Source organism: Ammodytes marinus (genome assembly GCF_949987685.1).
Source record: "Ammodytes marinus genome assembly, chromosome: 11".
Lineage (NCBI taxonomy): Eukaryota > Metazoa > Chordata > Actinopteri > Uranoscopiformes > Ammodytidae > Ammodytes > Ammodytes marinus.
The window spans coordinates 14279272-14297220 of NC_137215.1; the positions used below are offsets into that span (position 1 = coordinate 14279272).

A 17949-nucleotide genomic window follows, 5' to 3' on the forward strand; every position below is an offset into this window, starting at 1 on the left:
GTTTCCATTAACCTTAAGGCTGCTGTAAAGTACATGAACACAAAAATATTATGTGATATACAAGTCAACTTAATACAGATTTCTTTGGGCGCTCGGTTTACGTCAAAACAACATATTAACAGGGATAGCAAAACTCAACGAGCCTCATTTACTTATTTCTCCTTTTACGGTGATTACATATTACTTCCAAAGACATCTTTCATTAATAGGAACACTAAAATATCATCTGGAGTGTGTACTGTCGATCACATGAGCTTAATAGTACAAAGCACTCATGGTTCCAGACGTTGCTGTGAACCGTTTCAACCAAGTGACTGATTGTATGAATATTTAATTTGTTTGTATGAAGGAAAAGTGAAACAACCACTGATAATTGGATTTGAAAGGATTTGTTGGATTAATGTTGCTTTCCATGTCATATTTTCAAGAGGATGATTATTTTTTTCATTTGAGTGTGTTGACTGGTAAAAACTGCAAGCCCCTGCACTATCTAAAGTATGCTGTTTATTTAGCATAAGAGTAAATCCCCCGGGAGACTTATTAGGCCACTGAGACCATCTGACCAATTACTACTTATTGTTTAACTGTTGAGACTCTTGACTTGTTTACTGGGTAACAACTGGACGTTAAACAGCACTGATTAGAAGTTCAATTCCAGACCCATTATAACCAGAACTGAATGAACCCAAAACATATGATAATGGCCAAATACAACACCTCTGTAGCCTTCAACACCAAGGCTACAATGTCTCTCTCTTAATCACACACACACACACACACACACACACACACACACACACACACACACACACACACACACACACACACACCACCTGCTCACTTTGCTAACCCTCTCTCTCCCTTTTACACTCTGGGACAAGCTGATATTGGGGTGTCCCCTCCTCCCTCCCTCCTCCCTTTTGCCTCCCATTCTTTAACGCTCCCTATCTATCTCTTATCGCTGCTATCATCGCTGGGGCAGTGGTGAGTCAGTGCTTTTGGTGTGTGTGAGTCTGTGAATGTGCATGCAGGGGGCTGCGTGACTAACGTTGCAGTCTGCTGAGCGTCGCATGGCCTTATCGTGCGCTACCAAGGCTGCGCATATACACAATCATTAATGAGAGGGAGAGAGTGTGTGCGAGTGATATTCCTGTCGGTCGTTCCACCCGCCTGAAGGACTTTTGGGAGGCCCAATTTTCTTGGGACAGCACAGTTTATCATTTAAATTTTTTATTTAAAGGGCAGAAGAAGTCAACTAATGCAACCACACACACACACACACACACACACACACACACACACACACACACACACACACACACACACACACACACACACACACACACACACACACACACACACACACACACACACACACACACACACACACACACACACACACACACACACACACACACACACACACACACACACACACACACACACACACACACACACACAGCTAACCATGATTTGTAGCTCCTGTGCAAACTATACACAATCACAACTAGTCAGTAAGTGAAAATTTGTTGATTAAGTGACGCCATAGTTTATCAGCTAAATAATACTATTATGTATATATTATTTTAAACGGAAACCCAAACAAATGCACAAGTAACAAAAGTCAAAATAGACTTTCTTAAAGTGGCTACGAGGAACTTTGGCGGCCCCTTTGGACAAAAGCGGTAGTATTTTTACGACGCCAGCTGTCGTAAAGCTGTTTTCTAGCGCTTCCTGACCGGGGCTATTTTTAAATGATTACGACGCAATATAGTGCATGTCCGTGTTGAAAGTGCGAGGGCACGGAATCTTTTCGGCTCTGTGAGAGTGGTAAGTGACACTGCATCAACTAATTGCCAGTCAGTGCCACACACACCTGATTGCAATGAGTTGATGCAGCGTCACTAACCACTCTCACAGGGCTGAAAGATTCCGTGTCCTCACAGAAAGCGAATGAACGAGAGACGGCAGTATGGATCACGATGAGGTAATGTGTTTATGTTGTTGTAAATAATGACTATTTCAGATGAGTAATGGTCATCTGATGATGAAATATGCGACCAATACGAATATGTGACCATAGAGTCTGCATGCGCAAGCCGGAAATCGGACTGGGTGTGCGAACAGACCAAAGGCATTAATAAAAACTATATAAAACTGCTTTCTTTGCACTGATGGTCTCGTTTGCTGTTAAAGGTAATTTATGATTATTATGATTATCAGAGGGAAAATGAGGCTGTTTTAAAGATATTTAAAAGTTCCTCATAGCCGCTTTAAAAGGTATTTTAATTTATTTTGAGATGAACAGGTAGTTTAAAAATTATGATTAGCTGTTGAATGTTAAATTGAATGCATTTATAAATAATTAATCTTGAGAGATTGCAATACCTCACATTCACCCAGACAAACCCACACGTATTTATACTCTATTGGTGGTGGAGCTGCCATTGAGTAGAGCACCGACCAAATATAAGGCAGAATGATGCACTGAATGGACATACTTTTGGGTAAGGTGTTTTGTTGAGGGGTCAACCATATGGTGATTCTATTTCTGTGAGGGTCAAGTGGTCACACATACACACAATCCTTTGGACATAAAGGACTAAGCCTTTTTGGCTTTGAACACAAGAGGGTGTTTATGTGAATCGATGATCAAAGACACCCTGCTCCGCCATAAGCACGCAGGGTTTCACTTGTACCGACAGCCCCACACACACACACACACACAAACACACCTTATTCCACTTGACATTCAAAATCAATTAAACAGATGTTAAGACTGGCCGACTACTAGTTGTTGACTCAATATTCACATTAGAAGATATAGACACATGCAATCGCAACAACCCCACTCTTCCACCTATCCTGTCTGAAAAGGTCACAGTCAATGGAAGGGGACTGCTACATGTTATAGAGCATTATGCTGCCAGTGTGTGTGTTACCCATGGCTTTACACTGACTCATATGGACAAGAGAGGGATAAACTACGGCCTTACATGAAGTGTTGCGACTGGCTGATGTGTACACAAGGTGAGGATGCTGACAACCAGGGTCAATCGGACCCAATTGATTGGATGACCCTTTGATGGAGTCGCGAGAAGGAAGGGAGCAACAGAAACTGACAGAGAGAGCGAGAGAGAGGGAGTGAGAGAGAGAGATGAAAGGAAACAAGTGGAGAGAAAAAGGAAAGAAAGGACCTAAAGATTCCGATTGGGTTTTGCGAGGAGGGTTTGAACGTACCTCCGGCCCCTCTGTAGGGCTGAGTGGGGAGGTGGAGGAGGCAGTGGGTGAGGATGAGGAGGAGGTGGAGGACGGGGACGAAGGTGAGGTGACTCTTCTCGGGCTGATCTCCACTAGCTTCTTCAGCTTCAGGTCCACATGCTTACTGTTTGGACCTGGAGAGGGGACAAGAGGTAAATGAGTGCAAACAGTGTACGTGTTCATCAACAATACAACTAAACATAAAAAAAAACATCATAACAATTAAATCTACACATAGATACACACACATACAAATAAACTTGAGAAAGTTAAAAATTTGAGAAAAGGGACACATCTTGGTTTGCATTCATCTCTGCATACACTCGGCACAACCATTGATAAGGAAGATATACACACACACACAAACACTTAAGTGGCTAGAGAGATACACAGTATATACAGTATATATGTGTAAAAGATAAGAGATCTGGACAGACTAGGCAGCCTCAAGTCTCATTTGTACTGCAGAGAGCTGCTGAGGTGCTGAGTGTACATTGGACTAGGACTATTACCATGGCAACCACAGGGCAAGATTGAGGGAAAGAGAAAAACGGGGAGAAAGCAAGTCTCATTTTGCTCTTTCTGTAAAGTTTCTAATATATTTAGTCTAATTATTGATTAAAAAAATGTAATGGGCGAAAACATTTGATACAAAGTTGAATCAACACCTCTCTAAAACTGTAAAACACTTTTTCCATCAATTTATTGAAGGGCTGTTATATTAGACTGCATCAGTTTTTGCAGCCGAGTTCAGTTACACTTGATACAAATATACTTCATCTTGAAATGAATAAAAATATGTTGATTCTGGTGAATTCCATCAGGAGTGACTTGAAAAAGCTATCCACCTCGCCAATAAACTGTCCTATATGGATGCCCTGATTTGTTTCGACTTGCCTTGCTGAATCTTTTTAAAAATGGTTTGATTGTTTTTTACGAAAGAAAAAAAAGAAGTGTGTCCAATCTGTCAGGCAGCACAAATATTTGTTTCCTCACAAAATGTAAAGGTAAAGTGATCCCAGTATGTTTTGCAGTTGGAAGAACATTTAGTTAATTATGGGGACAGAATTGTGAATTGCAATTATTTTACCCGGTAGACCCATGACATGAGTTTTCATATTGTCCCATTACAACTACCTTTAACATTCATTTTCTCCAAAGGCTATCTTGCCATTCGCTCCCTCTCATTCCGTCTGTCAAACCTACACTTCTTTACCTCCTTCCACCCCTAATCTGTTTATTCTAGTCTTTCTTCCTCTTTGTCCATTCCTGCCTTCTCTTTCAGTCTCTCTCTCTGTCTCTCTGCCTTCCAGTAGCTGCATACAGCTTTATTTTCCAGGGACTGGTAACCACAGCTCCCCTGCCAGGACAGACCACTGCACTGAGGAAGATGAAAGGACAGGAGGGCAACCAATTCATGTGTCACCTCCCTCCGTGACACAGACACACACATACACACACACAGACACGCACAGACACACACACCATGAATACATGCAGATGCGAAACATAGACACACTCTCTTGAACTTTGTCACAAACACATACAAACACACAAAAAAAACATGAACAGACTCACATACAGTACATGCCAAACTATAAATGCACCATATACAGAATGGAGGATGTGGGGTGAAAGACCTTAGCTGCAGTACCAGTGATGACAGAAACCGAACATTCAGGAGTAAAACATGTACAGAATAAAGTGTGCAAGGACCTACTTCTACTTTTTTTTAAAAGACCAACAAAGAACACAAAAAGAGAAACACACCAACGGTGAAAGAAAAACCAAATAGAGATACTGCACTTCAAAGTTAAAGGAATCATTTGTCTGTTTTCATGTTACTTTCTTCTGGTACCTCACTGTACTCTCTCCTATCTCACATCAGCAGGAAATGGAGGAAGCAAATAAAATAAATTAAATACAAAACAAAGTAATTAGTTTACCTCTGAAGATTTGAGCAAATGCTTTCCTGAAGATACGATTTTAGTTTTTGTCTGGGGAGCACTTTTCTTAAAACATTTTTTTAAGTTTATTAATTATTACTTGAAGAAGTTTTTAATGAAAGGAAACTGGGAAAAACAACAACATTATGGCAGCACTCATCAAATGTATACTGCAAGACTTCACTCCCTCTGTGTTGAAGCACCAGTGAGGATGGAGCCAATGGGAAGCAGGGGTCAGTGGGGCAAGTAAATAGAGGATAAGTTATGATGATGCACTGAAAGATAAACAGCTTGTATTTTAAATGAGGAAGAAAGCAGAGTGTGAGTTTAAGTGTTTAAGAAACTGAATAAGAAAGCAGGTAAAGCTTCCATCAGACTTCCAGCCTGTTCACATTCTAATGACAGCAGTTGAGATGACATGGCAGTAATTGAGTAAATTGCTTGGAGAGCACATATTTGAAAAAGTGTGCTTTGTTGTATGGGGGCGTTAAGGCAGGGTATCACAGAGACACCTTCCCAAAACAATACAAAAAAAATCAGTGCTGTTTGAATGTGATACATACCAATATCACAAAAAATCTTTAGCTTTCTTTTTCGTTCTTGTTCGACTTATGTGTCAATATGTGGTAAACGCTTCATTTCTGGGGGGAAATCGTCTTCATCAGGCCTCTGTCCAATGGATTATCTTACAAATTGTCCGTTAGATATTTTGTTGTATGTGTTTAAAAGAAACCATTAGTGATTAAAAAACGTTTGAATGTGAGCGAATAAGTGAGTGATTAGAGATTTTTTGTAAGCGATTATGAATGAGAGAAAGATTCAAATGTGAAGCAGGTGAATGAGATAGTTATAAAAAGGCAAACAAGACAGTGAAACATGCAGCACCACCACGCAGCGTCAGCCAGAGATTTTTTACCCAGAGATGTTAGCCCAGAGGCGGGGTTAGTAAGCTCCAGGGGCCCATGGGGGCTGGACGTGGTTGGAAGAGGGGCCTCCAATGGCAGTGGGTTAGTAACCAGCGCAGAAGCAGACACAGACGAGGCAGCAGACGCAGACGAGGAAGCAGCAACAGTATCATCATCATCATCATCCTCATCTTCATCAAAAGCATCAAAATGAAGCTGCTCTTCCTCAGCCCTCGCCGCCTCCTCCTCCTCACCCCTTTCACCATCAACAGCATCATTCTCAAGATGAACTCTTACTTCATCTAAAACATCTGTGGGTACGGAGTGGGACAGGAGGAACGGACACAGAGTCAAGGAGAAGGAAAGAGAGAAAATGAGCATGTAAGGAAAGAAGACAGAGAGAGAGATTAAATAAAGAAAAGTTCAATGTCACATGTTAAAAGGAATAAATAAGGCCTGGGTGTGCTGAGAAGAAACTTGATTAGTTTGTGTTAACTTTGGTAGGGGAACGAGAACATATCAAATGACTCGATTTTCAATTCAATAATCCTTGTCTTAAATATCTCAAAATGTATAATCCTCTTCCAGGCCACTTGATAGGTTGATGACACTAACTTTTTGGAAATAAATCTCCACCCTATTATTTAGTGCACTCATTAGAACTAAAGGACTTCACCAAATTCATGTTAGGAAAAAGTCAGGCAGGCTCCATCTGAGTGACAAGGAAGGACTTTGATCGATTGGTGTCCGTCCATCCGTTTGGGTATGTGTGCATCGGTGCACAGATATCTGACACACTAAGTGAAAATAAGACCTCTGTTTAATTCCCCTCATTCAAAGATCTGTTGCCTGCCTTTCTTCTTGCAGATAAAAGAGGTAGGGGCAAACCAAAAATCACAGAAACATAAAAGCACATATTCCATTAAGTCTCCTGAGGGGCTCGATAGAAACAACAGCGTTTCCACATTAGGAACAAAAGAGAGAAACATGTTAGAAAAAAACTCAAATGGAGACCTGAGCAGCTCTAGCTGCATGGATAACCCACCATGGATTAAAACAAAACAATCAGTAAACAGCGTCTGACATTGCGGGCTCCCTCCTCTGCTATTTTCTACTTGGTTGGTAGAGATGCAGAGAACAAAGAGCAAAGGAGGGAGAATCAAAATAACAGCATTTCCTGTTTTTTTTTCTTCTTCTTTTTTTTCTAATTTGCTAGCTACGATGTGAAGCGTGCTCGCAAGCACCGTTCCTGCGTGGCGGGCTGTGGCCTAATTAATGGGAGGTCATGGTGATGGAGTTTGGAAAGTTTATTTGCGGGCACACACTTGGAGGGGGCAGCCCGAGCTGCATTAAAGGACCGTGAATGGTGTTGAGGGGAGAGAGGGAGGAAGACAGAGAGATGGAGAAAAAGAGAGTGTGGGGGCTAGGATTAGCCGTTCTGCTCGGCAGGCCTTGTGTATCACAGCCAACAGCATTTCTCCTCCTCACCTCCTCCTCTCTTGTTCCGTTCTTTCCTCCAACTTCATTTTTAATGAGATCAACAATTAGGCCAATTGAGAAAAGCTGAAAGAACAAATAAATCAAGTTCTACCCTCCCTCTGCCTCACTGTCTACCTTCTGTCGTTTCACCTAAGAAGTCGCTGATCTGATCTCACCTCTGTTTATTAGTTTAATTTTTTTTTTTAGTAATTCCTTTTTTTAAACAGAAAAAGGGAACAAACATCATGCTGAACTACTGTTACTTCTGATCTACTTATCCGTCATCCTTGCTTTTCATACGTGATCTTGTCACCAGAGCTACAACAATTAGTCCATGAATCAATAACTAGACTGACAGAGATATAATTGGAACCTATTTGGATAATTTATTGATTGTTTTGAGTAATTTTTTAGATGACAATGTTAGAGCTTCTCTAGATCAAGTGTCTGAATTGTAAGGATTTTCTTATTTTCTGTTTAATATCATAGTAGTAAACTGGGTATTTTGGAGTTTTGGACGATTGGTCGAACAAACAAGACATTGTAAGATGTCACTTTGGGCTTTGAGGAGGATGGATTGTTTTTTTGTGAGGTGGCAATTTCCACTTATTTCTGACATTTTACAGAGCAAACAATTTATTTTTAAAATAAGCAGAATAAACTATGATATAATCAAAGAGCATAATCATAATGTGAAGCCCTCAATGTCACTTAAAGCTGGGGTATATGATTTCTGATTGGTCAAAGTTAACATGAGCTGTACACTTTGACCAATCGGAGCGAGGCTCCGATTCTCTGTTCTTATTGGCTGTTGGGACTGTCCATTCACTTTGGCACCGACTGTTGGTGTAGAGCGTGTCAGGGAGGGACCATATGGGAGGGACCAAAGAGAACAAGTGGAGCGGTTGAGGTATTTGGATTCGAATCTCTATCCCAACTGCCATTTTCTCCCCAAATCCTCCACCCCAGCGTTAAACCTGACTCTTTCCTTTAAATCTCAACAAACAAGAGGCCATGTCTCAATGTTTGGCTGTATCTCCACTTCTTTTTATTGATCAATTGAACCAGTCAACCCTTCCTTCAGCCCTGCATTTAAAATATCAAGAGGCCTATGTGCTCCTTCTACTTGATAGCAATTGCATTACTCATATTGCTTTATCCTCACTATTTCCCCTCTCATTTGCATGCAGTGCAACCGATCTACCTGAACAGTACAATCAAAAGATGGGTGTAATGTGGAGGAATCGGAAACAAATGCCTAGATAGGCCTAATAATGGTCATTATCATAATAACCCCAATTTCGGGGAAATGGAAAGCAGTGGGAAATGTGCATGGCAGCATTTGTGACCCCTGCGAGCCATTATTAGAAGTGGCTGGTATTCTGAGCATAATTCGGCCGCACAATGTGTTGTGTTGATTAACAATTACTGAGCGAACAAGACGAAGGAGGAGTCGCAGGGTAAATTGCTGTTCTGAATATGAGGGTGGTACATTTTAGACCCGCTGCTGTTGTCAAATGGCATTTTGTTTTTCTCTGAGGATTAGGCAGAACCCCTTTAGAGACCATAATGGAAATGTGTGTAAGTCTGAAGAAAGTCAGTGTATCTCAAAAGCAAGCTAGTGTGATTTTTCTTTTGTATTAAAGTTAATGAGTGTTAGAGAGATTTAAGACCTTTTAATCAAACTGAAAGTATGAATAACATTTCTGTGTGTCCATAAAGGCTACAGTTGTGTTCAAAATAATAGCAGTGTGTTTAAAAAAGCGAGGCAAGATCAAAATCCTTAACATAGCTTTTATTTCCAAACACGCAAATGCATTGGGGACATTGCACAAATCCAAATATGAAGAAACATTTGTCAAATGTTTCTTCATCTTTACAGAAAGTGAAGAAAAAGGAATATTAGACAGTTCAAAAAAATAGCAGTGTCTGCATTTTTCTTTACAACTCAAACATTTACTGTATCAACTGAAAAATGCATGAAGATTTAGCTTTCCTATGAATCACTGAACTAATATTTAGTTGTATAACCTCTGTTTCTGAGAACTGCTTCACATCTGTGTTGCATGGAGTCGACCAACTTATGGCACCTGTGAACAGGCGTTTCAGCCCAGGACGATTGGACTATATTCCACAATTCCTCTGCATTTCTTGGTTTTGCCTCAAAAACAGCATTATTGATGTCACCACATAGGTTTTCTATTGGATTAAGGTCCAGGGATTGGGCTGGCCACTCCATAACGTTAACCTCGTTGGTCTGGAACCAAGATCTTGTTCGCTTACTGGTGTGTTTGGGGTCTTTGACTTGTTGGAACACCCATTTCAAGGGCATTTCCTCTTCAGCATAAGGCAACATGACCTCTTCAAGTATTTAAATGTAACCAAACTGATCCACGATCCATGGTATGCGATAAATAGACCCGACACCATAGTATGAGAAACATCCCCATAACATGATGTCTGTGCCACCATGCTTCACTGTCTTCAAAGTGTACTGTGGCTCGAATTCAGTGTTTGGGGGTCGTCTGACTAACTGTCTGCGGCCCATATTCAAGCCACAGTACACTTTGAAGACAGTGAAGCATGGTGGCACAGACATCATGTTATGGAGCATACCATGCCCTTGAAATGGGTGTTCCAACAAGTCAAAGACCCCAAACACACCAGTAAGCGAACAAGATCTTGGTTCCAGACCAACAAGATTAACATTATGGAGTGGCCAGCCCAATCCCTGGACATTAATCCAATAGAAAACCTATGTGGTGACATCAATAATGCTGTTTTTGAGGCAAAACCAAGAAATGCAGAGGAATAGTGGAATGTAGTCCAATCGTCCTGGGCTGAAACACCTGTTCACAGGTGCCATAAGTTGGTCGGCTCCCTGCAACACAGATGTGAAGCAGTTCTCAGAAACAGAGGTTATACAACTAAATATTAGTTCAGTGATTCATAGGAAAGCTAAATCTTCATGCATTTTTCAGTTGATACAGTAAATGTTTTAGTTGTAAAGAAAAATGCAGACACTGCTATATCTAACAGTCTAATATTCCTTTTTCTTCACTTTCTGTAAAGAAAATATGAAGAAACATTTGACAAATGTTTCTTCATATTTGGAGTTGGAATTGAATGTGCAATGTCCCTAATGCATTTGCGTGTATGGAAATAAAAGCTATTATTAGGATTTTGATCTTTACTCAATTTTTGAAACACACTGCTATTATTTTGAACACAACTGTATGTATTTGTGTTTGCTTCTGCTGACTTGACGTGTGTGTGTGTGTGTGTGTGTGTGTGTGTGTGTGTGTGTGTGTGTGTGTTTGTGTGTTTAGGTGTTTGCTGACCTCCAGCAGGGCTAGCCTTGCTGCCCTTGCCTCTCTCAGTGCTGGAAGGGTCCAGGCTCATGTCAGACATCTTGACTCCGGATCGAGCTTCAGCAATCAGCTGCCTGGCTCTCTCTCTCAGCTGTCTCCGCCGCTCTGCATCCCGCTCCTGGTAACAAAAATATGCACAAAAACATGAACTAAGATTCCAGTGATTTTCCATTAACCCCACACAGGTTAGTATTACACACTATTTAATGATTAAAAGGGATCAGGTTTCTGCTGATACAGAGTCTGATCCAAAACTCTCATTCACTTAAATGTTAATAAAATCTTTATGAGACATTGAATTAATTAATGTAGTGGTTGCCTTGTAAAAATGGTCCACCTTTTTTTTCATATTAGCTACTTGATCAAAAAATTGAAAGACCACTGTGATCATAAGGATTTATTCAGCTTCAAATAACTGCAGTAAGAATGCACACCGCAAATAGATCAAACACTACACTCCTGAATTGACAAACTCACACACACAGCATAATAAATACTCCACAGACACACCAACTATGAAAAGATACATAACAACAAGTTTTGTAATCAGACACACACGTTCACATCATCTTGGCACTAGACATCCAGTATTGAGCCGTCACCATCAGAGTAATGGCAGAAATGCCATTTTCAGGCCGATCCAATCTGATCCTACCGATAGCGAGCGAGCGAAAGCACGCGCACGCACACACACGCACACGCACACACACACACACACACACACACACACACACACACACACACACACACACACACACACACACACACACACACAGAGAGTAAACTGACAAAAACTTAAATAACTAGCTTTTCAGAAAATAAAAAACAGAAGAAAGAAACATAGAAAAGCAGGTGGGGCAAAGTTATGAGAGGGCATACTGATATGAATGAGACTAAGGAGAAAAAATATTGTTTCTGAATCGTGCATGACGAAAACAACAGAAGTTAAGAGGCACACCAACACTAACTCCACCTTGCAGTAACATGCACAAACTCGTCTTACACAACCCAACCTAAACACACAACACCTACACATTCTTAAACTCCACTTTGCAGCCCCCTCTCCAAAACATACCCAACCAAAAATGACCCAAGGGAGAGTAAAGCTGCATTTCTCTGTCACTGCTCGCCCTCCCTGTGGTTTCCTGTTAATCAGGCTTCTCCATATTGAGGCAGGGGTTTTAGGGCTGGCCCATTGAAGCCGCCCATTTACCCATTAACAAAACAAGCAGCGCCCGCTAATGAGCTACATCTCTCCATTTCCATGTCAATTGTTTGTTTGTAGCCATTGTTAGGCTGGGACAATGGGGTTGTATTGTAAATGACAGCAACCCTAATGCACCTCTGTGCGTGTGCGTGTGCGCGCGTGTGTGTGTGTGTGAGAGGGAGAGGGAGAGGGCCCAAGGGGATGCCCACAGGGAGCACATCTAGCGAGAGACAGATAAAGAGAGGGAGAGAAAGAGATAGGAGTTAGGAGGGGAGCGAGAAGAAAAAATGGGAGTTGATACTTTATGTATAATAAGTATTGAAACAACAATAACAACAACATTTCTTTCCCAGTGCTCCTTCAGCCCAGTTTGTAGCAAAAAAGCAGGGAGCTCTGTTTTGGTTGGTATTCTTTGTAGTACATTTGTTTAGCACTCCTCAAAAAACAAACTAGTGTTTTACATGACAGAAAAAAATACACCAGTAAGATAGACATCCTATAATAACTAAATCATGGCTATTTTTGAAAGTTGTTGACAACAATATATCATAAACATAAGTGAATCTCAAAGGTTAGGTCTAGCATCACAACAAAACCACCTAGCATGAGGTCAACAGAGACAGCTACATTTTTAGATAGTAGACAGAACATTGGTAGCCAAATAAATTGATTGCGGACTTTGAACAAGTCTTTCTGGTGGACATTATGTGACATCCATAACTTTACGGGTTAAAATACAAGGATTACAGGGTTTTAACCAATAATAAACTCACTTATTATGAGTGTAATAGTGTGGATTACATTTTTGTTCAAATGTGTGACCTGATGCCATGGGAAACAATAGCGGCCCTTATATTGATAACAATACATTATTATATAACAATGTTTCTAAGATCTTAACACAAACTGAAGCTCACAAATATGTGAAAATCTGAAAATCTGTTCAGTAGATGTAATTGAATGTGTGTTAACATTAATGTTACAAGAACATACTACATAAATGAAAAACAAGAGAGGACATAAGATTGACCCCTGTGGAACACCAAAAGACAGATGCTTGATACTCGCTGTAATAATTTACCATTCATAAAGGAAATCAAGGGGATAGGAGCTTTGTTTTCTAAAATCTTAAATATAAATGGAAGCTTAGAGATAGGTTAGAAAATCAGAGAAGGTTTCTTCAGCGGGGGTTTAACTATTGCATGTTTCAAAGTTATGAGAAAGGAAACAGGACAGAAGGCAATTCAAGCCAAATGCATACTAGGATAGACTGCCTAAATATCTATTTGAAAACCTTGTAGGAATGATCTACAGTAAGTATGTTGAGGGTTTACAGAGGATTCCAAGGTCAACGGCAAGATCTTTAAAAAGGGTGAAGGCCAAGAAAAACAGGTGCAGGAATTGATTTGTCTTCTGTTTAATCAATAATAGTTGCTAAAACTCATTTTACATTCTTTTTTCAGGTTGTTAATGTCTGACCAGGATAGGGTTACTAATCACGGAGTCAAATGCCAGTATTTTTCTCTCTCTCTTTATTTATACCTGTGTTGTTCTTATTCCAATATTTCTTTCAATCCATTCTTCTTGTTATGTTTTCTATGCAGGTGTCTCCCTGCTTTTATAAATGTAATATGAAAACCAGTAATGTCACTGACACTGATGGCCTTGCGGCTATGGACTGTTCTGATATCCAATCTGGCCTTTAGAGATATACATACAGCTGTGGCCCCAACACACTCCAAAACATCCCAGTGCAATATTGTTGTCGGCCATTTTGGGGACAGGAAATGGGAAATTGACTTTGCCTATCCAGAGGCTAGGATTAATACGACAGAAAAATGCATCTCACTAGCGCCAAGCTCGGTCAGCTACAGAGCCACTGATTAGAAATCATGAGAATGTTTTTGGAAGGAGCGGATATAATGGAATCATAGATTACTATACAGAACATTATACAGTAAAAACTGATAAGACAACTTGAGGTGGATCAAAAGTTTGATTTTCATTATCGATCGTAAAAACACACCCATGATGGTAGAAGACATCTTATACACTTTGCAAGTGTACACAATACACATATGTATGAATCATGTATGAAAAGAAGTTGGATGCAATACAGACCATTCAAAATCCCAGCCCTTTGTCAGACCTATTGAGAATGAATGTCTGCCAACCAACTGTTACCACCAATGACATTTCAATTACAACTCATTGTTCAGTAGGAACCTGGTCGGAACCCGATATGCCAGAACTTTTTCATTCATATGAAAGACTTGTAAGGCCAGGTGGTGATGAAATGCCATCTAGTGGACATTACTCTAAAACAGAGTGATGTTTACGCTCACTTTTTCCAACTTTAAAAGGCAATGGGCATTATATGTCAGAGAAAATAAACCCACATCCAATTTAGTTGGCAAGTTACAGCACACTAACAACCACTGGATGTAAAAGTCACTGGGACGCAACTTGGAAAAAAGCAGAATGCACAAACCCAGGCAGCCACATTGCACATGATCAAAGCCAGGATGAAAAAGAAGTAGTAAAAAGGAGGAGAGAAAGCGTGTCAGCTGGTGGTCAGTGGGTAGCAGAGCTTTAAGAATGGAGACTCAGGAGGAGAAGAGTCTTCTCTTTTTTAAATGGCGACAGCAAGAACAATTATGTACTGTGTTTTCCATCGACTGCTGGGGACCTCCAGGGGAAGAGAGGCTAAACGGTTGAGTGCAAGGCTGAGACAGAGGGCTCCTCTGTGGGCTTGGCGTCAGGGTGAGGACCCCTCTACGCTCTGGAGGCTCTTTTTGAGCAGGGGGAGCAGGTTGTCGCCTTGGTTGCTCTTTTCTGGGCAAGGAGAAAGAGGGAGGGAGGACACGCACCACTGGTCATGTACAGAGACCTGGCGTGGGCACAGACTGATGCCACACAAACACACACACGTACACATGGAGATGCACACACAATCACTATCTAAAAGGGTTTGCCAACCTCCCAGATAGCCAGCCAGTCTGGCAGCCAGTTATGCACAGTTCCAGACATGCGTCATGACAGGCTAATTCACAGTCGAGAGGTGCTTTAGGTCTCTATCTTGTCCAGGCACACACACAACCGCGCACACACACACACACACAACCGCGCACACACACACACACACACACACAACCGCGCACACACACACACACACACACAAAATTGCATAGCTGTGTAATCCCACACTCAAAATTATTGTTTCAAATGCCAGAATGATGCAGATCCAGGTGCACCTCTGTCTGTGGTTAAACCGCTGTTACTTCAGTAAACAGCTACAACACCTGCATTATGCATTTTTGTTATATTGTGCTCTATAAATAAATTGAGTATATACTTTTTCAGTATCCGAATAATCTATTACAAGAACATACTAAATCATAACACCATTGAAAATCTTCGCCAGGAAGTTTGATCAAACTACAAGAGCACAGAGACATTTCTAACAAATTAAAGAATCTCTGTTGCTTTGGGACTCCATATGCCTGATATGAAACTATGTGACCACATTACACTGACTGCACTGTAGTGATAATGAGGTGTTCACACACACACAGCAGTGAACTAGCAGTTCTTAGTAATTAGGCCTTGTGGTGGAAATAGAAGTTGCAGAATAGTCTTAAAGGTTAGTGGTCACTGGTAAGAGACGAAAACACCCATAGATGGACTTGTGTTCGACTTGTTGTGATGAAAGGAGTTGTCTATTCTGGGATATTAATAACATGTGATGCACCCCACACAACAGCAACATGTTATTTATGGCAGGCAGCAAGGGGTTTATGAGGTATGTGGTCCTTAGTGTGAAAAAAACTACATAGGTGACTATTATACTACAAGGTATCACAACCAATTCAACAACAAAATAAGCATTAACAAAAATTTAGAAATCTATTATTATAAAGAGGTGAAGAGAGAGAGAGACAGAGAGAGAGACAGAGAGCGAGAGAGAGAGAGAGAGAGAGAGAGAGAGCGAGAGAGAGAGAGAGAGAGAGAGAGAGGGGCTTATCGGCTGGCTCCAGACGGAGTGCGCGGATCAATGAGCATGCAAGGCCCACAGTGATCAATGCATTTGATAAAGAATTAAAGAAGAGCCACTGTACATTGCTATCAAAGAACCAGGACACGGCCTAATTATGATTCGACGGGTGCGTGCCCATGATAGGGGTCTGTGTGTGAGTGTGTGTGCGCTATATGTACAGAAATATAAATCTGTGAGATGTCAGCGTGGATGTGGTGTGGAGGTGCAGGCGGTGTACCTGTGTGTCCGTGTATACAGGTACATGTGTGTATTTGTTAGTGTGTGTCTGAAAGGTCAGACTGTGTGCCTGTTTTTCCAGCAGAGGTTATGAATCATGTTGCCGTTGTAGGGGGTTGTAAAATGCTATGCAGGAGTTAATGAGGATCCAAAAAACATACAAACAAACCTCATGTATAGATTTTTACGATGTGTATTGTAAATGACTGGGATTATTCTAAATTCAAGTATAAAAACAATTATTAAAACAGGAGTCAGTCATATAGTCATATGCATGATTACGTGGTTTTCATAGTTATTTTATTGTATATTTGTTATATAATCATTTTAGAATGTCCTGTACATGTTTTCCTGTCTAGTTTGCTATGTGTGCTAGCCGTGATGGCATTGCTCCAAATAAAAATAAACTCTGACGCTGCTGCAGCAAAACATGCCAAATGTTCAGTGCAGAACACTTCAAATAGTGTTTATTTAAAGAGAACATTGTTTGTATTTGTAAGAATAAACCAAATATTGGTGTGCTGAAAGTGTGTCATTACATTTACAGAACAAAAGTGTGTGTGTGCTTGTGTGCAATATTGCGCTGACATTTTACAAGCAAATACGTTTGAGTGTGTTTGACTTCCGAGGTTCTATGTTACTGTGGTTTCACATAGTTTGTCAGCCCTGGTGTGTGTGTGTGTACGTGTACGTGTGTGTACGTGTGTGTGTGTGTGTGTGTGTGTGTGTGTGTGTGGAGGGGTGTTTAACAAGGGCACTTGTACTACAGGACAGGTAGAACAGGTATAGTGAAGCATAGAGACTCCCCAACACAAACAAACAAAAGTCGTCATCTAGAGGAGATCGTCATCCTGACAGCCGAGTAAGATGGGAAGGTTTTGCCCTTTAGAAAGACAGGATAATTAGTGGTGAGAGAAAGACCGGTAGAGAAAGGCAAAGAGAGAGAAAGATAGGGAGAGAGTAAAAGAATGAAACGGAGAACATGAGCTGAATTTTTTGAAAGCGGTCCACAGAAAAACACAGGTTACTTGTAACTGCACAAGGTCCTTTACAAGCAAAAAGGGGAAGTCAGTATTCATTATGGGCTATTGTAAATTTGATCAGAATCATAGAAAGCGTTATCTAAGTCACTGTGACGGATCAATTAAGAGTGATATGAAACATTTTTAAATGCTTGGGCATTTCTGTCATTTTGAATTTATCCATGTATCTGCGGATTTGATGTTAACCTTTTGTCAATGTTAAAACTAGTTTAACCATATGGACTCCAAGAACCTTTCCAGGAAATAGAGAGAGAGAGACAAACAAGGGCTACAGGGTGAACATGAAAACGATATTGGGTTTCCACTTGGTCAAACCTGAACACGAGGCATGTGATAACTTGACAAAGAGAGAAAGAAAGAGAGGTACATGTTTTCAGAAGAGGTATGTAAGTTTGCGGGTGTGTGTGTGTTTGTGTATTGCAGCTTTCCTCTCTGATGGCTTGATCAGGTCTTGTGATGTAATT

At 40.7% G+C, this 17949-nt stretch overlaps 1 protein-coding gene across 1 annotated transcript in view; it reads right to left on the bottom strand.

Annotated features, from left to right (window-relative positions):
* ehbp1 (EH domain binding protein 1) overlaps positions 1–17949 on the bottom strand; it is a 155157-nt gene that overhangs the window by 46989 nt on the left and 90219 nt on the right. The window contains exons 16-17 of the mRNA XM_080036631.1: positions 10933–11080; positions 3241–3395 (exon numbers count right to left, since the gene is read on the bottom strand). Of these exons, the coding sequence (XP_079892757.1) occupies positions 3241–3395; positions 10933–11080 (303 nt within the window). The remainder of the gene's footprint in view (positions 1–3240; positions 3396–10932; positions 11081–17949) is intronic.